The 23,614-nt window shown below is 41.9% G+C and overlaps 2 protein-coding genes across 6 annotated transcripts; one reads left to right on the forward strand and one right to left on the reverse strand.

Annotated features, from left to right (window-relative positions):
* Window positions 1–843: 843 nt before the first annotated feature.
* On the reverse strand, window positions 844–7,228 carry ALG10 (ALG10 alpha-1,2-glucosyltransferase). The gene is made up of 3 exons (XM_028745892.2): window positions 7,064–7,228; window positions 3,316–3,510; window positions 844–2,154 (listed from the first exon to the last, which is right to left on the reverse strand). Exons 1-3 carry the CDS (start codon window positions 7,226–7,228, stop codon window positions 1,099–1,101), a joined length of 1,416 nt encoding a protein of 471 aa, XP_028601725.2. The 3' UTR covers window positions 844–1,098.
* On the forward strand, window positions 7,170–23,612 carry TPRKB (TP53RK binding protein). Of its 5 annotated transcripts, none has more exons than XM_077935813.1 (8): window positions 7,170–7,310; window positions 9,195–9,262; window positions 10,316–10,499; window positions 11,664–11,786; window positions 13,554–13,730; window positions 18,310–18,434; window positions 20,667–20,914; window positions 23,482–23,612. In XM_077935813.1, the coding sequence occupies exons 3-7, from the start codon at window positions 10,356–10,358 to the stop codon at window positions 20,677–20,679; spliced, it is 582 nt and encodes a 193-aa protein (XP_077791939.1). In that variant the 5' UTR covers window positions 7,170–7,310; window positions 9,195–9,262; window positions 10,316–10,355; the 3' UTR covers window positions 20,680–20,914; window positions 23,482–23,612. The 5 variants fall into 5 exon arrangements, with proteins under 5 accessions (XP_077791939.1, XP_077791940.1, XP_028601727.2 ...); XM_077935814.1 differs by lacking the exon at window positions 23,482–23,612 and adding an exon at window positions 22,649–22,773; XM_077935815.1 differs by lacking the exon at window positions 7,170–7,310 and adding an exon at window positions 8,928–8,950.
* The last annotated feature ends 2 nt before the right edge of the window (window positions 23,613–23,614 follow it).

Here is a 23,614-nt window from a genome sequence, read left to right on the forward strand (position 1 = left end):
TGGAAATTTTTGCCTGTTCATCCTCAATGGATACAAAATTCTCAAAACATTGCAGAATCAATGCAGTGGGCGCAAAAGTTGGGCAAGGCATTGAGACAAGGAAGGTTGAACCACTCAAGTCTTAAGGGTGTTTATGCTAAAAAAAAACACACAACTCTACTGGGTTCAATTGAACTTTCTGATAAATTATTAGACTTAAAACCTTGTAGCATAATCCTATGCATGCTCAGAAGGAAGACCCACTGTGTTCAGTGGGGCTTACTTAGGAAAGTGTGCATAGGAACGCAACCTTAAAATACTCAGCTATACTTTAAACTTCATTGCTTTCATCAGAACTTCAGTCTGGCATCCGGCATGTTAAGTGACATGCAGATTAGGTTAATTGCCTGATGTGTAAATCAACTGTGGTCCTCGAGCCCACAGTAGATTTCAGTGTTCTTTATTCTTGCCATTTTATTCCTGAAACCCCATTTTCAGGTTCATTTGGGTTGCAGTAAAGGTCATCGTCATCCACTAACTTTCACGCGTAAATTTCTCCATGGTGAACAGTTCCTGCAAATGAGCTTCAACGTATTGATATGTGAGACTCAACCCATTTTGGAGAAGACATGCTGTCCAAGTAGTAAAATCTGAATTCTTGATAGCACAAGTGCAGGAACAAGGCATCCTCACCAAGCAAAAACTACGTTTAGGAGCTGCATTGCAGTAAACAAACCATATCAAAAATTAACCTGTTGGACCTAAGCTACGCCACTGTTTTCCATCTTTTCATTGCATACAGCTAGGAACACACATAGATCTACTGAAAGCATCCCAGATTTATAGCCCCTGCAACATAGGAAGCATGATGTAAACAAATTTATTCACATTAGTTTTTTGTGGTTTAATTTCCCTGATCTTATATTTATTAATTCCCAGGATTTTAACTGTATAAAAATGGCTTTTCAATATCTGCAAAAACAGTGCATCAGATTTCACATTCACTGCCAGTTACAAACATCCAGAATGTTTCTTTTTTCCTTGGTAGAGTTTCAAAGCCTGCAGACTCTTATCTGCTGCAGGAAAAGTCCTAGAATTTAGTCATCCCATTGCCCAAAATTACCACATAAACCTTTGGATTTCCTCGCTGTTCGGCCATTGAAAAGGTTTGTTCAAAAAGATATGGAAAGTCACCACGTTCACCAAAATATAAAAAGCCAATTCCAGGAAAAGTTTAGAAAGCGATGGCACAGGAATATTCAGCCTGTATATGATATATGGCAAAATGAAGTAACGGAACTCTAATAGCTTCTGGGGAACTGTGACAACAAACAAACATAAAAAATATACCAAATTCCAGAAAACAGATTTTGATTTCAGTGCATCCGTGAAACTCCAGCCAGCAAATATATAGACTGGAACTAATATGTACTTCACCAGTTCGTGTCTTTGAAAGATCTTTCTCCAGATGTAAAATGTGTAATGCCTGTTGTCTGCAAGCAAGTATTTGTGAGCAAACGTAAACTTCCAGACGAGGAATAGAGAGACGGTGGTGAGGATGCTGTATCGCAAAAAATGCTTCTGGACGGAACGGAGAAAATTGACCATTTTGCCAGGGGTTACTAGGTGAGGAAAGGAAAAAACGAGAGTAAAAGAAAGGAAGTAGAAAATCTGGGGAAAATGCAGACAGGCTTCATGGCTGCTCCTGTCGCCAACGACAATGCCACCATTGAGGACCACAAAAGTGAAGAAAACCAGCACCATCATGATGTATGGCCATGTCAAGAGAAAAAGAGTGGTTAGGTTTTTAAGTGACATGAGGTAGGCCTGGAGAAACCTGAAGAGTCTGATGAGTTCTGAAAAGGATCCCTTTGCAGGCGAGTTTTTCTGCTCTTTGCTTTTCGACAGCTCTGCCTTCCAGGCCTCGCTTAGTTTTTGTGCAACGACACTTCCTCCGCAGAACACAGTCCATACAATGTTGGTTTGACGAAACATGAAGCCGCAGAACCCAAGCAGGGCCGACGTTTTGTGATTGCCGTAAAGGCACATTAAATAAGCAAAGAGAGTGAAAAAGGTTGAGCCTGTGTCGGTATAATAAAGGAATGTAAAAAAATAAAGAGTTGGAAATGCTGCAAGCGTCAAGGTTGACAGAATTCTCTGGAATCCAGAGGCAGCCTAGAAAGGGCGACGAAAAAGAATAATTAGGACTGTTGCTTCCGTTACAAATTAATAACGAAATGGACAACCATTGGAAACTTTGTTTGCGCAAGCACCACTGAATTGGACAGGCATCTCATTTGTCGCAAACCATTATGTTTTAAGGTAACTTCCAGGATTTCAACTGCTAAAAACAGAACTGCCAACTGATTAAATAAGTTAAATCATCTTTTATCAAGTGATTAATGTACTGATTAAAATCATGCATTGATAAAAACAATACTTCGGAAGCAAGAAGAATGCTTTTTTGCTTTTAAGTGAGGCACTTATTATTATTATTGTTATAATTTATATACTGCCCTATACCCAGAGGTCTCATATATGTCACAGTAGGCATCCTCTTAAAAAAAAAAAAAGGATTTCCCCTTCTCTCACAGGCACAAAGAATCCCCGTTCTAAGAGGGTGTTTGTAATTTGCAGTTTATATAAGCATTTGTATTTTAAAAATAATGGCTTAAATCTAACAGAGAATTGGGTGTGCTTATTCCCACTGATTTCAATGAGTTTAAAATTTAGAACCACATTTTTTCTTTTAAAAAGTAAGTTGCCTGATTAATGGAAGGGGATAACTTTCTCACTTACTATTTTTTAACTGGTTAATCCTAACCAATTAATCTACCAAGCACTGCAACCCTAGTAAAACCACATTTCTGACTAAATGACCCATCAAGAGTAAGACTGGATTCCCATAAACCTGGGACTACATGGCTCTTACTTCTGAGTAGACTTGTATAGGATTGCACCCAAAATGAATATTGCTAAGATCCTGAACATAACATAGTGTAAACCATCGCAAAATCCTTAAAAAGTCCTTATGACTGCATTACAAGCCTATGAAAAACCAATGTGACTTGTAGTCACAGGTGTAATATTAAGCACATGCATAAGTCTTTGCTTGCCACGTGCGCAAAAAGCTTCTAAAAGTACTTGCTTTTAGAAAAACAGGAAGGCAACATAATCTAAGATGCTGGGATGATCCAAATGTTATTGCAGAAAAAGAATAAAATGCAGCTACATCATAATGGAAGAGTTCAGAGTTTTGCCAAGCCTCTGACACATTAATGGTGCTACTGTGTACAGGAATGACACTCTTTTAAGTGTGATACATTTGCACTGTACCTTTTTATGGTGCATCCTGCAAAAAAGCAAATATAGTAAATAGAAGTTCCCAATGCTGAACAGAAGATTGATGAATCTGAGCATTCCTGTAGAGCAGACTATGGTTCCAGACCACCCAAAGAGCCACGCTGCAGGTTTCACAATTCCAACTGACACCAAATATAAACCAGGAAGTGTAGTAATCATGGGGTCCCACTGCAAAAAGAGAGAACAGAAAGACAATAAAATTAAACAGCTCAGAAATGTATTTTTATAATTAGAAAAACAGAATGCAAAATTAATGAATTCAATTAAACTCCTGCTTCCTCTTTCTGTTATTCCCATGTATATTATTATTATTATTATTATTATTATTATTATTATTAGGAGAAGAAACAGAGATTTGTACATCTCCCTGTGCAGAAATTAGTGTTCCAGGTATATGGGAAATTTAATCATCTTGGGAGAGAGATGAAAATCCCTGATTCACATTACATTGGCAGTTTCGAAAATGAAATGCACATCATTTGTGTCACTTTTTTTTTTTTTGCTAAGGACGCAGTCTGCCTGTTTTAGTCCTGTTTTAGAATTTTTGTTTAAACAGAAGACGAAGTTCCATCTTAACTGAATTCCATTTAGCTGATTCTTATACAGCGGTACCTCGGGTTAAGTACTTAATTCGTTCCGGAGGTCCGTTCTTAACCTGAAACTGTTCTTAACCTGAAGCACCACTTTAGCTAATGGGGCCTCCCGCTGCCACCATGCCGCCAGAGCATGATTTCTGTTCTCATCCTGAAGCAAAGTTCTTAACCCGAGGTACTATTTCTGGGTTAGCGGAGTCTGTAACCGGAAGCGTCTGTAACCTGAAGCGTATGTACCACTGTATGCTATACAATTTGATATGTCAATATTCGACTATATGAGTCGGCTAACCCTTAATGCCAAACAGCGCTGGGTACAAGCTGGGAAATTACAAATTAAGGCTTGTTTCCAAATCATGATCTAGTGTTATGGATGGACTGGCCCTTGCATCCTCTTAGCTGTCTCATATAGTCAACTGGGTTTCATCTCTGAAATGGCTCTGATAGCTCATTCTGAACCGCTAGCCAAGAATCTGGTGTTTCTCCACCTGGCATATTATAAAAATTTGTCCCTTTCTGACTATCCCAACTGCTAAGTCCATGTAAAGCCGATCTCTGCCTCACTGCATGCTTACTGCCAAACAGTTGCAACAGGCTAGAAAAGTTATATGTGCTAATCCCTGCATAAAAGCTATTTGGGCAGCAATGGGGAACTTCCAGCCAGCTGGCCTAACTACACTGGCACAGGTCCGAATTTGACACTTGAGGCCAGTTCCCACAAGCTGCCACTCTGCCCCACAGCCGGCATCATATATATGATGTCACGTGTGATGCAGGTATGGGTGCAGCTAGCAACTGGCTGCATAAGGTGAGGTCCTCATTGTTCCTTTGCAAGCAGGGTTCCCTCTCAGTGCTGATCAACTGATCACCATTGATCATAACAGGTAGGAATGGGCCAATATATATGTGGACTGTCCCTGGATAAAGTGAATTTTCTTCTTTAAGTTCCCAAAGTTCTTAACCTAGCTCAAGGTTTCATCAGAACTAGCCGGATGCTTAACGGATAATCAATCGCAGTCAGCCAATCTTTTGAAAAATATGACTTTAGAGCTGTCTTGTCCCAAAATGGCTACTACATTCTGTTTCGGTGAGAAGAACTTGTGCAGTCTAACGATTATTCTATTTATTACCCATTGCTACTTATATCAGGAAAGTGGCAAATTGCGTGGTAATAGTCATTGGGTGTGGAGCAAGATCTGAGTGGTGTTGCATATTCTATTTAATGAAAGTATATGCCATTTTTAAGTGCATATACCTTTTTATAAGCTGCCACTGAAATTATGCTATTATTTCTGAAAGAAGGCTTGTAGGTGGAGCCTATGTAAAAATTAAGTGGGTCTTTGAAATAACTGTAGGCAGGAATTTTGCCTCATACAACAATCCTGTATCACTTACTTTGGAGTAAGCCCAATCAAACTCAATGGGACTTACTTCTGAATACCCATGTATAGAATTGTGTTGTTAATGCGCTCTGCTTCGATGTTCATGTATGATGCGCACAGATTGCTGCTGCAGACTTACTGGGGACAGTTGAGGGGGAGAGTAAAGTGGACAGGGAAGGATTTAGAAAGATTAGGACTGTAATCCCTTGGGCTGCACAAATAAAGGGGGGAAATGGAGTTTCTAAGGAACTGCAATTGCAGCACAGATGCAGCTCCAGAATCTGTTTCCCATGCCAGGGCTCAGACGGGAAACATGTAAATTGATTTTTATAAAGGGAGGAGTCTCTGAACGTGAGCAGATTGCATTGTACAATTCCTCACCAATTAGGGTTGGAATTGGGGGTGGACTTTCAGTATCAAAGGGTGCAGTTTGGGGGCACTTTGAGCCCCAGTGCTTATCTTAAAAATCAGAATTCTGGGACACAACTGGGCACCATCAAGACCTTGCGGTGCCGTTGGGAAAGTGAAACACATGAAGAGCTTTGCAGACTGAAAGCAGCCCTTTTACGCACATGATTTAGTTCTTATAGATGTATAACAGAAGTTGTCCTTCGCCACCTGTCTTGTATAGTACAGGATTGCCCCATATTTCAATGTAAAATTCTACGTCCTGTATCGGTAACAGTTTTGTCCTGCATTTCAGGTCTTCCCCTCTCTTTGCCAAGTTAGAGATCCTCTCCCAAGGCACGTGTTTGAAAAGCTGTGCATTTAAGCACCGACAGATCTATAAATTCATGTGTATGTGTGTGCATGCAACAAATTCCAGACGGGCCACCCTAAAAGGCTGCAATAGATGGCAATGGATTGCTTTGAAGTCACTTGGGGGAGGAAAATCATCACCATCATCATCACCAGTGCTTTTTTCGGGGGGGGGGGGACCCTAAACATTTTGTGAATCTAAGTTTGGCCTCATTGAGGGGCAATATTTCAATATGAGTAGGAAAATGAGAGTATCCCTAAACATTTTTTAAGGGGGGAAAGCACTGATAATCACCCAACTGCCCCCCCACCCCACCCTATATTTTGCCAGAACTAAAGTGGGAACCCTAGTTCTAAACCCTGATGGCCAAATTCGGATTTGCAGGGCTTGAGGATTTGCGGCTCCCAACAAAACACAATACAGTAAAATACAAGAACCTATTAAACATTAAAAGCAACCCTGTATCAGGAAATTTTTAATATCTAATGCTTGACATTTCTTTAACGTGCTGTAAGCCGCCCAGAGTGGCTGGGGAAACCTAGCCAGATGGGCGGGGTATAAATAATGAAATTTATTATTATTATTACTACTACTACTACTATTATTATTATTATGCATAGGCTTCCCTGCACCCCTTTACAGATGCCCTGCAAATCATAAACGGAAAGGTACGTGCGTGAGGTTTAAAACCTACAAGATCCCACAAACTACCCCTCTGCTTTGACTCAAGGCGGGCGTCTTAAGAGCAGGTGAAAGTAGCGGGGGGGGGCTCGTCGGACTCCATCTCCCATCAACCCCCGCCATCAAGAGCCACGCAGAGGGATGATGGGAGTTGTAGTCCAGCTGCGGCCCGGAGCGCCCCCCCCCCGGACCTAGCCCCCCCTGAACAAACCCTTTTAGTCGCCGGGGATAAAAGAGGGCGAGGAAGGCGGCCGTGGCAAAGAGCGGCGGTTTGGCTATCCCCGCGGCTCGCGCGGCCTACCTACCTGCTGGAAGCGCCCCTCGCAGTAGGCGTGCGCCTGAGGGACGTGGAAGGCCTCGTCCATGTAGGGCGAGCGCTGCTGTCGGTTGAGCGCCGAGAAGAGCAGGCACGAGGCGAGGAAGGCGCAGCTGAGCGCCGCCGAGAAGTAGTAGGCCTCGGAGCGCTCCATTGCTGGCGCCGGGGGTCGGGAGGGGAAGCGGGCGAGAAAGGCGAGGCCCGCCCGCCCGCCGCCTCAGGATAAGGCGAGCCCGGTAAGCCTGAGGCGCTGCTGCCTCGCGCGGCCGCCCAAGTCCCGGCTCGGCGTTGTCCTCTCAGGCGGGGGAAGCCGCTGCTTCAAGCCGAGCCTTGCGGGGAAGGGGCTGCCGGGGACCCTCTCCGCCCCTCCTCCGAGAGCCAGGCCGGGCGCTTGGCGAATATCTCCCTTTTTTTCTAAGATCGCCTTGAAAGGCTGTGTGTGTGTGTGTGTGTGTGTGTGTGTTATTGCCACACTTTGTGCAATGGCTTCCGTGTCGCGTGTGAGCTTTAAAAATATATATATATATATATATATATATATTTTTAAAAAATGCTTTTCAAGTTTACGCATTCCACCCATTTTTATACCTTTCACTCATTTTACAATCCTTTCTTTTTAAAAAATTATTTATACTTTCAAGTTTATGCATTTCACCAGCTTTATACATTTCACTCATTTTACAGTCCTTTTCACATTTCAATACTTGGACTTCCTTTCCCCTCTTTCTACGGCTCCGTAACTTTATTTTCAAGATCTTCTGCGTATTGCAAATTAACTCAATGTGCTCATTTATTCATCTTCTTTAAATATATACTCTTATGAAAACGGCAGGTTATTAAAATAATCCTGCCAATATTTTTACCTGTTACCCAGTCAGATGGATGGGGTATAAATAATAAAAATTATTATTATTATTAATCTGTAAATATTCAGTAAACCATTTCCATTTATTTATTTATTTATTTTTAAATGTTATCTCGATTTCTTATTCTTCCGGTAAGTTTCACCCCATTTCTGCATATTCCATAAGTTTTCGTATCTATTTTTCATTTGCTGGGATTTGTCACACATGAGCTCCCTGTGTGCAGATTGCAGACCCTCCTGGTATAGGCAAAAATAGGGGTGGTTGGCTTTTGCTGCCCAACTCCCCAGGGACCCCTAGGTCCAGGATCGGTCAGAGATGAATGGATGGAGGCAGGATCCAGTGGAAACCAAGGCGGATCTAGCAAGGAGGCGAGAGAGACCCAGAACATCGCTTTTCAGGGTTTGCATTTTGGCTGGAGAAGGACACCCCTCTACAAACAGGCAGAAATTACATCCCACCTAAAATGGGGTTACTGTGGCAAATCCTCAGGATTTGACAAGTTTTACATAGTTCCAGTTTACACAAAAACGTTAGCATTTTATAAGACCATCAGGAGGCCTGTCAGGCATCCCTCAATCTGGGCAAACAATGACAATTAATACAAAGGAGGTTCATAGATATAGGAGATGAATCCCTTCAGGAACTTCCCCTGATGGCTATCTGCTTACCTGTTCTCAGGCAAGGGGGATTAAGGAGACAGAGGAAATATTGCCGTCTTTAGGGGAGCCAATATGGCTTTTGGATTGCTCTCCTGTACTATTTTAGACACGTGGTTCGTATACTTACATATGTGTGTTTACCTTGTGCAATCGTCAACATTTATTCTATATTTGAGATCTTAGAATTCCTGTAGCACTCCCAAAGGTTCCTATTTTCAAGGGATTTACAGAAGCCATCACACTTTTCAATTTGAACTCTGAACACCCCACTTTTCCTTACGACATCCCTAAGGAGGTTTGAGAGTGAACATCCTTTTCCTGTCGTCAGCCAGCCAGCCACTTTATTCAGAGGTAGACTGTCCCTGAATCTTGAGGTTCTATGCGTTTTGATCTGATGTGTAAGAGGGGGGAGGGAGTTGTAGAAATTGTTAAATGCCAGAATATAAACAAGGGTCTAAATTTGAGGCCCCCTGTGAGGCCGCAGGCCAAAAGACCCTCCTGCCCCACCCCCTTGGCTATGCACACATGCGTGGAAGAAAGATAATTGTCTATTAAGATCTTATTTTGTTGTTTTTGCTTATCTGCTTCTGCACAGGACCAACTGTGACTCACTGAAACTACTCACTCGTCTCGGAAAAATTAATTGGATCACCAGCGCTAAAGGTATTCATTTATGGAATTTATTTAAAAAGTGACCCCATTGACAGCAAAGATTGCCCATTAATAGCAAAGATTGCATCAGAATCATCCCTTTGTCAAGTGAAAAGTTCAAGAACACATTTGGAAACATTTTTTAAGCTTGCAAATGGGATGTGTGTGTGTGTGTGAGAGAGAGACACAGAGGGCGGGAGGAGCATATGTCATTTGACCCATCACTCCTGAACGCTCTTTCCATAATGAGTGTCTCTTATTCTAAGCAATAACATTTCTATGGAATTTTGTAGATTATTTTTTTTAAGAAACACTATGCACCAGTTCACTCTGTGAACAGACTCTGTCCATCACAAAAGTCCCAGCACATTTCAGAGAACGGGGGTGGGTGGTGGGTGGGGTGGTGGTGGTGGTGGATCTGCTGTCACTTTGTGTATGGTTTGGAAAAGAAAAAAAGCAGCGATAACAACTCAGGCTGCCTTTTGCAAAAACACAGTATGGCTGTTGGAATCCAGCTTCTGCAGGGTTTTCCAGAGAATGGGTCAATGACAACTCCAGATAACGACCGGCTGAGCCAAAATGTATAAACACTGAAATGCAACGTATTTTTAAATGCTGGTTTGGCCGTGAAAGTCATGTATGTATTGTACTTCTGCACAATGAGAGGTTACGAGTCTTACATTTTTGTTTAAAGCAGAAAAGCTCAATATAACTATAAAAATTAGTATGAGCGATATTCCCAAAGCTGATGCACGTTTTGCATTTTTGCACCGTGTCTTTGTCAAAGAATGACAGGCCACATAAACCCTTTATACTTACAAGATCAGACTGCTTAAATCAGAATAAATTTAGAGCATAAACTTTTCAAAGTAGTTCGGTTTTTCCAGCTGCTGACATGGAACACGGTCACTAGGCCAAGTTCATACTAATCTTGTGCAGACTTGACAACTTTTGAAACGTCTCTATGGAATGTAGCCTTAAGCTTAATTAAGTAAAACTACTAGGCAAAGAGCAAACACAAAAGTATCAACAATACCCATTGGTCACTTTTTATAAATGTTCCAGGTTTGACTGATTCGGAAGCAGCGTACTGCTGTGTTGCAAGATGCAGTGTTTAACACATCGACTGGAACTGTTTCCTGACTGCCTTGTTACTCTTATCCTGTTTAATGATGTGAAAAATGCTGCCACGCTAAGAAAAAAAGCAATGGAAGGAGCTATTGATGGAGCATTAATTAATCCTGCAATGGTGAGCAAACTAATTTCTTTATGTATTCATTACTGTGGTAACGCAAGGTTTGCAAAACTCACAGAGCTTTTGCAATCCTGCCTGTGTGAAATTCCGAGTTTCAGGAGCTGTATTAGCTTTGAAGGAGAAGGCAATAGATTGCTATTTAGGTAGGAGCAGGTCAACGAGAATGTTAACTGTGCCCAGTTGGACAAAAGTACAGATCTTTCAGGAAACTTGTGAAAGGTTGTATGAGAGAATGGATGGAACATTTACCAGGGCGCTCTGCCCTTTCTGTAGCAACTTTCCTTCATCCAAGAAACATTGTGTTTTGCTGAACACAAAGTAAAATGAAAGGGGACTTTAATGGGTGTGTTCGTTCTCTACCCATCCTTGGTTCAAGCCAACCGTGTTTGATCTCTATGGCTCCCTCTGTCTCCCAGATGTCTTTGCAGCGAACTGCTGTGCTAGCATGGCTAGTGAGTAGAGCAGACAAATGAGGAAATACTGGATACGTTTAGATGTTGATGGCTGCCTGAAAGTGGCCCAAAACCACTGTTTGAGAAGCACTGTTGTATCCATTTTCTACTGGCTGTATTTTTGCTTCTTATCTGGACTTTGGTTTATTTGTTCTCATATTAAACCATTTTGAATATGCTAGATCAGTTTCTCATTTTTTTAAAAAACTGCAAAATAGAAATTTCACATCTGGGTGAGAGAAGAGCTGTAGAAAAGTTTTCACTTTCCTCAGGATTTCAAAATGTTTATCCACGTTTTCTCATGATTTTTTCTTCTTTGTTTCTTCTCAATATTCTTCTCTGCTATACTCTCTGCAAAAGGCTTTTTTCTGATTCTTTACAAGATAGTGAGAGCTGTATTAATAGGATTCCAGTTTCCTCAGGTAGAAATGTGATGTGTGAATTTAATTTTCATTTAAATATCTACTTGTACTGTTACTACTCTATGTTTAGATCTCAGACATGGTTTTAGTGATAGACCAAAGTTATTTACAATGTGTGGAATTGCCCCCCCCCCCCCCGCTCCTTGTTTCAACATTTAATTTATGGCATAACAGGCTCTTTGCCATTTCTAAAGTGTATTTTTCCTTGTTGAGCTATGGAAAGCAGTGGGTCTATTTTAAGGCCTACCCCTGGAAACCAAACTTTATTCTGTATTTTTTGGCAGATTGTTGATCCATTTCAGTTACTCGTGGCAACGAATAAAGCTGTACATCTCTACAAGATCAATAAAATGAAGACAAGAACTCTTAACGCTGAAATAATATTCAACCTTTCCCCGAACAATAATGTAAGATGGCTGCCTACAGCATACTCTGAATTTATTGAATTTATTTTATTTTTTTGCAATAAGAGCACAATAAGAGCCCTGCTAGATCAAGCCAAAAGGCCCATCTAGTCTAGTATTCTGGCCTCGTAGTGGCCAAACAGGTGCCTATGGGAAGAATTTGAGCAGGACCTCCTGGCTGTAACAGTGAAATAAGATTTTCTTGTCCCTGAAGAAGGCTGCTAATTGAAAGGTGTTATGTATATTATTCACCACACAAAATATTTCCTGACCATCAGTTTGCCTGCACACATACTATCTTATTAAGCCACCCTCGTCTTCAAGACTGAAACAAGGTCTTAACAAAGCATTCAGTCTTAGGCTTCACAACTGCTACCCTTTTACTGAGTTCATAAAATATGTAATCTGGATGCTTATTTTATGAGATACTATTTTCCCCCCATTCCCATTTAGGAATTGCCTCTGATTGTCCACTATAATCTGCCCCTACCCCAGTAAACAAGGACTGTAGGAAACAGTGTTCTTGGTTCTCTGGCTCTTCTTTTGGCTTGAGACTCCTCACAGAGGTCTGACCTATAAGAAGGCAAGCTTTCCTGTACAGGCCTGGACACTTTGTGACACCTCCACCATCCCAGGAAAACATAACCCAGCCATGTATTTTGCCTTGATGGCTCCCTTTTTTTTAAAAAAAAAAATTATTTTCAATGCAGAATCATAACAAAAATTACAAACATTGAATCCAAAATAATACTATACAAAAAAAAGGAACATACCAAAAAAAAAAAAAAAAAACCAGAAAAGAAAAAGGAAAAAACACAAAGAAACAAAACTAAACAAAAAAAAAAAGCACACATCTACAGAAAAAAACCATATCATTACGTACATAAACACATATTGACTTCCTTCCTTTGTTCTAAGACCTCAAAAGATTTACTCTTACTATATTGTTGTGTCTAATTAGATTACTTCCACCTTTGTACTTTTTTTTTTACACCATTTTTCTTTTTCTTTAACCCTGTAAAGCATCATTCGTTACATACCAATATACTTACTCCAGAACAATGTTTTTTCATATACTCTTTAGCACAACCCCATTCTTTTAATAATTGTAATTCTTTTAATAATAAATGTGAGGGCGATCTGGCTGCGACATCTGTCACCCCATTGATCGCCAGGGTTGATTCGGATGGCTCCCTTTCTTGTTCTTGCAGACCTGGGTGGGTAGCAAAAACACTGGAGAATTGAGTTTCTGGTTGATAGTATTTTGTTTGATTGCTTACAAGTTGTGCAGGTCTGCTCTACAGCCCACACATGCAATGTGTCCTGGGCTTCCTCCAGACTCTTCCTGCGGTAATATTAGAACAAAAACCAACCAGAGGTTATCATGTACAGTATTTACACCACCAGGATCCCTACATAGAATGTGTCAACTAAGGGTTTTAGAAGTCCCATAACTGTACAGGAAGTTTATACCACTCCTGCCCATCCCTTGATTTGACACAGCTTATCATTCTTTAAATCTGACATTAATATCCTCTGCATGTCCCTCATATAGTGACTTGAAAACACATGAATGAATATTAAACTGCCTGTGATAAAATAGGCCCACATTTGTTGTAAGTATTTATCTTGTGAGATAGTTAACATTTCACTTAACAACTAATTTAATCTTTTCTTAACCAAATAAATGGGAAAAATATGTTTTGTGAGATGCTCTGGGTTGCTAGGATGTGACTGACATACATAAGAACACGCAATTCTGTGTTTTAGATTTCAGATGCCTTCAGAAAGTTTGGCATTTCGGACAGTGACACTGCCGTACTCGTTGTTCTGGTTGAAGACCAAGAGAAAACCGTGAATCTGGACGATGTAATACGTCAAGTGGAAGGCCAGCAAGTCCCCTTATCAGACCTCCCCAAAATAACAGACCTACAGAAAGTTAAAAAGGTTTGTACAAGTTTGTCCCGGGTTAAGGGTTGAGATAAGACAAAATATAGCATTTTCTTTGGTTTGTAATGACAGTTTGTAATTGTAATTTTGCAATTACTTTTAGTACAGAGTGGGGGGCGGGACCTGTGATTCTCCAGATTCCCACAGCCCCAACTAAAAGGAGTGTGGCAAATGGGAGTTGAAATTCAATTTGTGGTGGGCCACAAGGTGTTAATTTCTGAGATAGATGGACATATAGTGGAGTCTTAAGCTCACTAAATCCAGTTGGATCCCCCCCCCCGTTAAGCATGAGGGGATCTACCCACTGATCTAAACCACTGAGCCTCTTGGGCTTGCTGATCAGAAGGTCGGCGGTTTGAATCCCCGCGACAGGGTGAGCTCCCATTGCTAGGTCCCAACTCCCACCAAGCTAGCAGTTCAAAAGCACGCCGAAAAAGTGCAAGTAGATAAATAGGTAATGGCATTTCTGTGCACTTCTCTGGTTTCGGTGTTCCGTTGTGCCAGAAGCGGCTTAGTCATGCTGGCCACATGACCCGGAAAAACTGTCTGCGGAAGCAGACAAACGTCGGCTCCCTCGGCCTGTAAAGTGAGATGAGCACTGCAACCCCAGAGTCATCTGCGACTGGACTGTCAGGGGTTCTTTACCTTTACCTTTAAGCATCCTTAGCAATGCAAGCATACCCCTACATTTTCTTAATCTTTTGTGTCTTACATTTCCCCCACTCTGTATTGAGTGTTTTGACTACAAAGTACATTCGGGTGCAGTCCCATGGTCCCTGGAGAGGACATCCCAGCAGCCATTGATGTTGCCATTTTTTGTGGGTGTAGAGAGAGGTCCAGAAGTAGAAAAGTAGGTCCACCCCTGGAGACCCCTGGAGATCTTCTCAATTCAGCCATGGAGACCTCTGAAGCCATCCCTCCTCCCCTGTTGGTGCTGGGGGGGACAGAGAGAGAGAGAAGGAGCGAGTTGGGGCTGAACCAAGGGAGATTTTTGATTCATAGAATCAAAGTCACCCCATTCCCCTAAGAAGGGTGTGAAAAAATATGACAGCCTTGGAGCTGCCATACTTACCGTATTTTTTGCCCTATAGGACGCACTGGCCCATAGGACGCACCTAGGTTTTTTTTGGGGGGGGGATAAAGAAAAAAAAAATATTCCCCCCCCCAGCCGCGGCATCAGCGCGCCCCGCGCCCCGGGCAGCAGGCTGCTATCCGCAGCCTAGGGAGCCCTGCGGGAACTCCCACGGGCACCCCAGGCTTGCTGATAGCTTCCTGAAGCCTGGAGAGCGAGAGGGGTCGGTGCGCACCGACCCCTCTCGCTTTCCAAGCTTCAGCGAAAGCCTGCATTCGCCCCATAGGACGCACACAGATTTCCCCTTCATTTTTGGAGGGGAAAAAGTGCGTCCTATAGGGCGAAAAATACGGTCTTTCCGTTCTAGCTGTCTCCTCCCCAGCTTTGATTCCTGCATTGCAGGGGATTGGACTAGATGATCCTCATGGTCCCTTCCAACTCTACAACTCTTAAGATTTTATTATTTGCTCTAGCAGGGCATTGGAAGTTATAGTAGCTATGCTTTGGATTCTCCCTTCTGTCCGCCATTGGATTGCTGTGCCCATTTTTTTCAACTTGACCTATAAAGCTGGACAATCTTTTGCTCCTCTGGAAAGTGACTATTCCATTTTCTTTGCAGTTGTACAAGCTAACCCCACAGGAAGAAAAAATAGGCACGCTGCTGGATGGCATCATTTGTAGAATGGCAACTAAAGATGTTTCATGAAAAAAAAAGTTAGGACATTGAAACAGTTTTAGCCTGAAACAAATGTTTCTTTCAATTTTTCTGTTTGGTCGAACCAGTGTTAAAATGCCCTGAAGTCTAACTCTTACTTTGTTTGAAAACGGAAGCTGTCACAATTTTATTACAAACATGGAAGAATGTTTGGGTATTTTGATTATTTTATAATCAGGAAGTAAAAGTTTGTTGTTCACTGTATTTTTGCATACTGCCCTTCTGGCAATGTACGCCAGGTGGTGCACAATTTAAAAGACTAAAAGAGAGAGGGAGTAAAAGATACAAAAAGCAAAACAATAAAATGACAGCATTCTCTCGGGTTATTGGTCTTGCTAGGTGCGCATTGTGGCTTGGCCTTCTCCTTCCCCCTTAGTTAACACAGTTCTTTAAAGTAACCCTTGGGGGTGTGGTGGAGCTAGTAGCGCTGTCAGATAAGGACTTTGGGCAGAAGTGGAGGCTGCCCTCAGCAAAACAAAGACGGGACCTCCAAATGAACCATGGCTGGCTTACCACACTTTGAAGCAAGTGGTACACATTACCAGATGAGCTTGTGAAGTTGTTGTATCAGTTCTGTTCTGTCCACTTCGAAGATTTCGGCAAGTATCCCATCAGGTCCACTGGCTTTGTTGTTTTTCATTTGGTTAATAGCTGTACACATCTTTCCCAAATTTGGAGAAAACCCCAACAAATCCTCACCGTGATCAACTCCCGTCCGGAAACCTATGTCCCCACTGTGGAAGGACGTGTAGATCCAGGATTGGCCTCCACAGTCACTTACGGACTCACTGTTAAAACCGTGTTCATGGAAGGCAATCTTCCTCAGCTACGAGTGATCACCAAAGAAGAAAACACACTGCCATCAAAAAAATTCGCCCACAATAGGACTGTTGAAGCCATAGTCTAAAATTGCCAAGTTGTGCCACTGAGCAGAGAGCCTGATGCTGCTGTACTCTTTCTTAAAGCAGTTCCTGAATCTGTAGCATTTATCAGTACAGAACCTGGAACTAACTTTGTAGGGATTTGAATACCTGTGGTCTGATCCATATAGGCAGTCTTGGCTTAAGTGTGGTCCATCTGGTGCTGTTCCTCTTAAGTATTAAGAGCTTAAGATGAGCAGCTCGATCGGGGCCAAAAGCCCATCTGGAACAGTATCCTTTTCTCACAGTGGCCAACCACTGGCCAATTACAGGAAGTCCGCCAGCAGGACTCCTTGCTTACGATCCTCAGTATTCATGCTGCTTCCTTAAACCGTTTCCCTATCTGCAATATTCTCTTCATTAGAATAAACCCTTATCACCATCCAGGATTACAACTTCTATCATCCCTGATCATTGGACTTGTGCAAAACAAAAAAAAATTCCTTCCAGTAGCACCTTAAAGACCAACTAAGTTAGTTCTTCGTATGAGCTTTCGTGTGCATGCACACTTCAGATACCATTGGACTTGTGGTTGGGGCTTATGGAAGCTGTAGTGCAAGGTTACAAGTTCCCCATTCCTGTTTTAAGGTATTTTTCCCAAGGCTGAAACAAAAGCATTTAGTGCCTTAAACCAATACAGTGGTACCTCGGGTTACATACGCTTCAGGTTACAGACTCTGCTAACCCAGAAATATTACCTCGGGTTAAGAACTTTGCTTCAGGATGAGAACAGAAATCCTGTTCCGGTGGAGCGGCAGCAGCAGGCCCCATTAGCTAAAGTGGTGCTTCAAGTTAAGAACAGTTTCATGTTAAGAACGGACCTCCTGAACGAATTAAGTATGTAACCAGAGATATCACTGTACTCAGAATTAAGATGGAGGATTTTAACTTCCTTTGCTGCTGTATAGATGGATATTACAAAAAATCATATGAATGTTACAAGGGAGGAGCATTAAGAGGAGTTTAGGATATACAGTTGTACCTTGGTTGTTGAACGCCTTGGTACTCATACGTTTCGGATCCTGAATGATCGAAACCCGGAAGTGGGTGTTCCAGATTTCGAAGGTTTTTTTGGAAGCCCAACATCTAATGCGGCTTCCGCTATCGTTTCCAGCGCACCTGCGCAATCGGAAACTGTGCCTTGGTTTCCAAACATTTCAGAAATCGGGCGGCCTTCTGGAACACATTCTGTTTGAAAACCAAGGTACGACTGTATAATTCATATCTTTTGTAGCTTATAGATTCTGAGAATGTCAGTCTGTGCAACTTGGACAGTGTGCTGAGTCTTCATTTTTCTCCCATAGTTGTACAAGAAGCCAAAGGTAAACAGATTTGCATATGCTGTAGTATTTTGATAGAGAATGTCCTCTCATACTTGGCCTTAATACCAAGTTTGCTCCTGGAACGTGATAGTATTTTAACTGGATAGATCTGATGCACAGGTTTTTTTTACAATGACATCAGCAAAATGGCCCAGAGATCATTTAAGCCTTGGATCCAACACTTTATAATGTATACAGTGCTTGTATTTTGATTAACAAGGGAAAGTTAGACATCTTTCGTATATTCCTAGGAAGTTAGGTTGTTTTGAAATCAGAAAGGCAGCTGTATATGCAACAAAACCCACATGCTTGTACAAATCATAACAAGATGATGATCTGCAGATGCTTCTTCTCAGAGGGTATTAGAAAGCTGGAAAGGACCTAAATTTTGGGCTCCCATTTAGTACCCTACCCTCCATGAACCCCTGTTGCATCCCCCACCCTGCAAAAATCAAGCCTGTCCAAGTCTGGCCACACAGCAAAGATGCACATTGTACAATAATTGCTCCCAACAACTTTTGCAATGGGCTGTGCTTACACACCGCAGGAAAAGAGAAAAAAACCACGAGGACACTTGCCAGTCTGGCCCAATGAAAAATGCCATCTTTGTTTGCCTGAAAGGAAATATTGGAGCTTGAACGCAAGCAAACACCTTCCACCAGTGGTCTCAAGGTAAATTCACCTGGTTATTAAATGCCCCCTTGCCCCTGATTATTACTGTTTCTGGTGTCCCAGGAAAAATGGAAGGGAGCACATGTTAGTTCTTTTAGTGGTGTAAGTAACTGGCAGCTTGCACACATTTAACTTGGGCACATTCAGCTTTATGCACTTGGCAGATAGATATATATTTCAATATAGATATATATAGAACCCAATGAGTTTCTACTATACACCATTTGGGCATTATGCGATATCCCCAAAACGTAATCCCAGCATAAGCCAAGAGTCACCTGTATTCATTATACAGCAGCGTTATGTGTTTATTTGCATATAAGCCCTGAAATAGGCCTGGCTCCAGCCTCCATATGAGCGCAGCAGCTGTGAGTGCTATTCAGTTTGTGCATGTCCCTTAATCCTACCGCAGTTCATCTGTTCCATTCAGGGACGCTTGCATGGCACTGATCAGGGAAAGGATAGGGCTTGCTGGTCTCTGGTTTGGCATTCTCTCAGCTTTGAGGTCATGAGGAATGTGAAGCCCGTCACAAGCCAGCCATAGTATTAGATCAGGGTTTCCCAAACTTGGATCGCCAGCTGTTTTTGGACTACAGTTCCCATCATCCCTGGTCCTGCTGGCAAGGGATGATGGGGAGTTGTAGTCCAAAATCAGCTGGAGACCCAAGTTTGCAAAACCCTGTATTCGATGGAGGAGTAAACAGAAGGAAGATTAACTGACATGTTGCAGAGATGGTAGAAGTCATCATTTGAATGAATTTGGCAAAAGGGATTGAGAAACTTAGAATCTGTCCTGATATTAAGGTGTCAAGATATTTTGTCAAACAGATAAAACTCTGGCCCTATTATAAGCTTCCCTTACCCCCTAACCATTGGAAATATTAGTGGGAGCTGGAATTGAACAATACCTAGAAAGCCATATGCTCCCCATCTCTGCCCTGTAAGATATCGTACCCTCTTCTTTATTCGTTAAAGATTGCTGGTTTAACCTTAATACAATAAACATATTACATTAGGTACATGCAATGCTAGACCAGGAACTAATGGCTCCTCTTTTTCCTGGATTGCAGCTCACTTTACAGTAGTTTGCAGTTACATCCAAACTAACATGGACGGTGAACCATAATTGCAGACTTGGGTTTAAACGTGGTTTCCAAGGCAAATACAAACCATCATTTACTACTTAGGGGTGGTGCTTTGTGAGGGTTTGGTGCTGAGATCACACCTACTCCAAATATTATAATATTTAATTATTTATACATACATACATATATACATACACCGCCCTTCCCGGTTCAGAAAACTGGGCAGTTAATGACAAATTTAAAACACTTAATTGTGATACAACAAAAAACAGCATAAAATACAATATAAAAGTGTGAATAACAATAAATTCAAAGTTCAAAAATCAATTTGGGGGAAAATGCATCCAGTAAACATTAGATGGTCACCAGGGCTAGCTGGTTAAATTAGTCCTATTTGGGCCAGCGAGGAGGCCAGGGGAGAATTAGCTGTGGGGTCCCAGAGTGGGTAATCTTCATAAAAAGGGGAGGGGGAGGGAAGAGAGGGGAATAAAAGATCAGGCTAAATTCAAATTGAAATCCAGGCAGAATAGCTCGGTCTTACAGGCCCTGCAGAAGGAGGTTAAATCCTGCAGGGCCCTAGTCTTATGGGACAGAGCATTCCACCAGGTCAGAGCCATCACTAAAAAGGCCCTGGCCCTGGTGGAGAATAGTCTGACTTCCTTAGGGCCCGGGACCTCTAAACTATGGTTATTCATGGACCTTAAGGTCCTCTGTGGGGCATACCAGGAGAGGCAGTCCCATAAATACCACAACTTTGCCACTTTAGGCAGGAGAGTGTGATAAAAATTTAATAATACTAGTAACAATAACTTTGAAGAGCAGAAGCCCTAAATTTGACTTATGAGGAGAGTAACTTGGTATTTAAATGGAGAGCTGGTCTAGGAAAGATGTTCATTTATAAGTGTTCCCTAATTAGGAATCGTGTAGTGATCGGTTCTTAAAATAAAAGTCACTTAATTATTTGGCAAGCCTAGCAGCCTTCCCCATAGCTCCTGTGTTTGCAAAACTTAAAAGAAACAATACATTAACGCTAGAAGAGAATTCTTGCAAATTGGGACCCCATGCTAAAGACTATGCTAGCTGCAATATTTTCCTTTGAAAGGGATTGGAAGAAATGGTAGTGCCAACAATTTCGTTGTTTTCACAGGTTTTCAGGATAATCTGTCTTTTCAAAAGCTGGACCGGTGTGGGGGTGTGGGATCTGTAGGATAATATCTAGAGCTGGAAGAGGGAAGGATCTGAAGCTTCTGAAACAACACTTCAGCAGTATTATCATGGAAAATTAAAGGCTTGTTTTCATTGCCTGACAAAGCAAATCGCACATGGAATATATCATCCAACTTATTGGCTGGAGAACAGACACTATTTTTGGTAGTTTGAACTAACGGCAAGCAGGTACGTTTTAAGTCATATCCTTTTTTGAACATGTGTGAAAAATCACTCCAGCCCAGTTAACATAAACAGAAGGGATCGTAAAACCGTTCCTTTTCAATGCTTGTGCCCCTAGAGTTGAAACACACCAACAATACCTTAGGGTTTGCATAAATGTTTTTGCTGCCCTTTAAGTAACACACCAGCTATACTTTGCTCCTTTGTTAGAAGGATGCTGTCAAGAGAGCTGTGCGGATCATTTTAACCTTCTAAAGGGAAAATAACTTTTATTGCTTTAAAGCTGAGCTGATGGTATCTGAGGCAGTGGTACCAAACTGTCCGCCTGTAACGAATGCTTTTCATATCGCCTTATCTGCTGATGAATGCCTATATTTTGGCAGAAAATCCAGATGCATGCAACCTGGGGTCTTCCAGATGTCTTGGGCCACAGCTCCCAACTGCCTCAGCCAGCATGCCAAATGGTCAGCGATGGTGGGAGTGGCAGCCCCCAACATCTTGAATGGGCAATAGGTTGTGGAAACTTGCTGGAGGGGAAACATTAACCCATGCTAATAGTGCAGGACTTTCAAGTTGTTTAGCACCTAGGGAAGGCCTATGGGGAGTGAGGGAAAATGTTGTTTTCTTTTCTTTCTTTTTTTGCATATAAATTTTTATTGATTTTCCATTAATTATACATATTTACAATCTAGATTACATAAGTTACATATAACATAGCTGTTACAAAAGTCATGTATATAATACACAGTTATTTTGGGCTCCGCCGAGCCTTGGACTTCCCTTTACCTCATTGGTAAGTATCAGATAATTTCTGAAGTTACGTGTTTTGTCTCCTTTACCTATTTGCCAGACACTGTTAGAGTTGTTCCAATCCTGCCAGAGTCATCGAAGTTCTATACTTATCTCTTATATACGTCATATATTTGTTCCAATTTTCATGAAACTTCTGGTCCTCCTGATCTCTTAGTCTTCCTGTTATTCTAGCTAGTTCAGCATAATTTATCATCTTGGTTTGGCAGTCATTTATAGTAGGTATGGATTCCATTTTCCAACTTTGGACTAACATAGTTCTAGCGGCTGTTGTGGCATATAGAAACAGATTTTTATCCTCTTTTTTGATTTCCTTGCCAACTATTCCTAGCAGGAAAGCTTCAGGCTTTTTGGGAAAAGTATACTTAATTTTTTTTTTAAGTTCATTGTAAATCAGTTCCCAAAAGCCTTTTACTTTACTGCATGTCCACCACATATGTTGTTTTCTCCTTCCTCACAACTGACCCCCTCCACCCCACCTCTGGAGGTTGCTGAAGGGCTACAGGGCTCTTCTCCCAGGGTGGCTGGATCTATAAACAGGAGCTGTCCTCTTGGGGGGTTGTGATCCACTGCAATATTTTGTTTCAGGTCTCACGCAGATCTTCAGGTTTATATCCCCTATTGTTATTGACATAAGTCTATACGGTGCAGCCAGCCCCCACAAATTAAAATGAGAGGCAATAAACGAAGTGTTGACCTTCTAAGAAAGAAGCAACATGACAGTCATAGCATATTTAAACATAACCTTTAGCACAGAAGCTTGGTGCTTTGGTAATGTTAATTAATTCACCTCTCCAAAAAACCAGCAAGTTGAGCAAGTCTTACACATTCACGTTACAGATAAAATAGAGAGGTTAAGGGCTTTCTAAATGCCAGCTACTGAGTCAGCAGCACAACTGATATGTAGATGCAACTTCGCCTTTCCCACAGCACCAAAGTCTTCCTCTACAGAATTGAGTGCATAGTCTAAATGCAACAACCTTGTGGAAACTAAGCAGGTCTGGATCTCATCTACATCTGGGTGAGGAACTTCAAATATATGGACTTGAGCTCTCCTTGCATGATTCTCCTCTTCATTTGTACTCCTGCTCTCTCACATCATGCAAGGGGATCAAATAATAATATCAGTGGTACTCAGTAGCAGGTGTAACCAACCTGGTTCCCTCCAGATGTGTTGGACTACAGCTCCCAGCAGGCCTAGTCAGCATTGCCAACAGGTACTCGGGGATGATGGGAGTTGTAGTCCACAACAATCGAAGAGTTTTATTATGGTTACCCTTGTTCAATAGCATCACTGGAATTTGTTCATGATGTTTGGGCCTGATGGGTGATCTGTTCTGTTCCACACTGCGTGCACACCCCACCAGAGATGGAACAGTTCTAACTGGAAGACGCTGTGCATTATGCACACACACTTTCAACATGCCCAGGGGTCGCCTGAACAACTTAGCTGCCCTATAGATACCTAATGAAATGTTCTTTCCTATGGCTCAATGCATGTGTGGTTTGTTCAGCAAATTACCTGGGTATGAAGAAGAAGACCGTCTAATTTCTGTGGTGTTAGGTGGGGTGTGTGTGTTCCACTAAGGCAGAGATTCACATGGTCTATGTGCTGTGCCCAGAGAGAGCCTTATTTGCACCCGCAACTTGCGGCCAAAGCATCACACAATGAATTAAATTACAACAACATCAAGTCTAGTTCTCTATTACCATTGTGTAGCAGGAAGAGCAGTCACATCCTTGTTGCCATTGTCCTATTTTAGGGATTGACCGAATGTTGACGTGAGTTATTAGATAATGAACCAGATCTACTGAGATCCAATGATATGATTAACCACTCCACTCTTTCTGGATGACCCCGCCTAAGTTCGGTGCTACGAAACTGGGAGCCTGTTA

Source organism: Podarcis muralis, chromosome 10 (assembly GCF_964188315.1).
Source record: "Podarcis muralis chromosome 10, rPodMur119.hap1.1, whole genome shotgun sequence".
In the NCBI taxonomy this organism is placed as follows: Eukaryota; Metazoa; Chordata; class Lepidosauria; order Squamata; family Lacertidae; genus Podarcis; species Podarcis muralis.

Bases quoted from the DNA above. Each gene is read 5' to 3' on its own strand.
- TPRKB (XM_077935813.1), top strand. From the start codon at position 10,356: ATGCAGTGTTTAACACATCGACTGGAACTGTTTCCTGACTGCCTTGTT. The intron at 10,500-11,663 runs GTGAGCAAACTA...ATTTTTTGGCAG, and splicing joins CATTAATTAATCCTGCAATG to ATTGTTGATCCATTTCAGTT. The intron at 11,787-13,553 runs GTAAGATGGCTG...TCTGTGTTTTAG, and splicing joins ACCTTTCCCCGAACAATAAT to ATTTCAGATGCCTTCAGAAA.
- ALG10 (XM_028745892.2), bottom strand. From the start codon at position 7,228: ATGGAGCGCTCCGAGGCCTACTACTTCTCGGCGGCGCTCAGCTGCGCC. The intron at 3,511-7,063 runs GTAGGTAGGCCG...CTCTTTTTGCAG, and splicing joins GCGAGGGGCGCTTCCAGCAG to TGGGACCCCATGATTACTAC. The intron at 2,155-3,315 runs GTACAGTGCAAA...CGCCCTTTCTAG, and splicing joins GCAGGATGCACCATAAAAAG to GCTGCCTCTGGATTCCAGAG.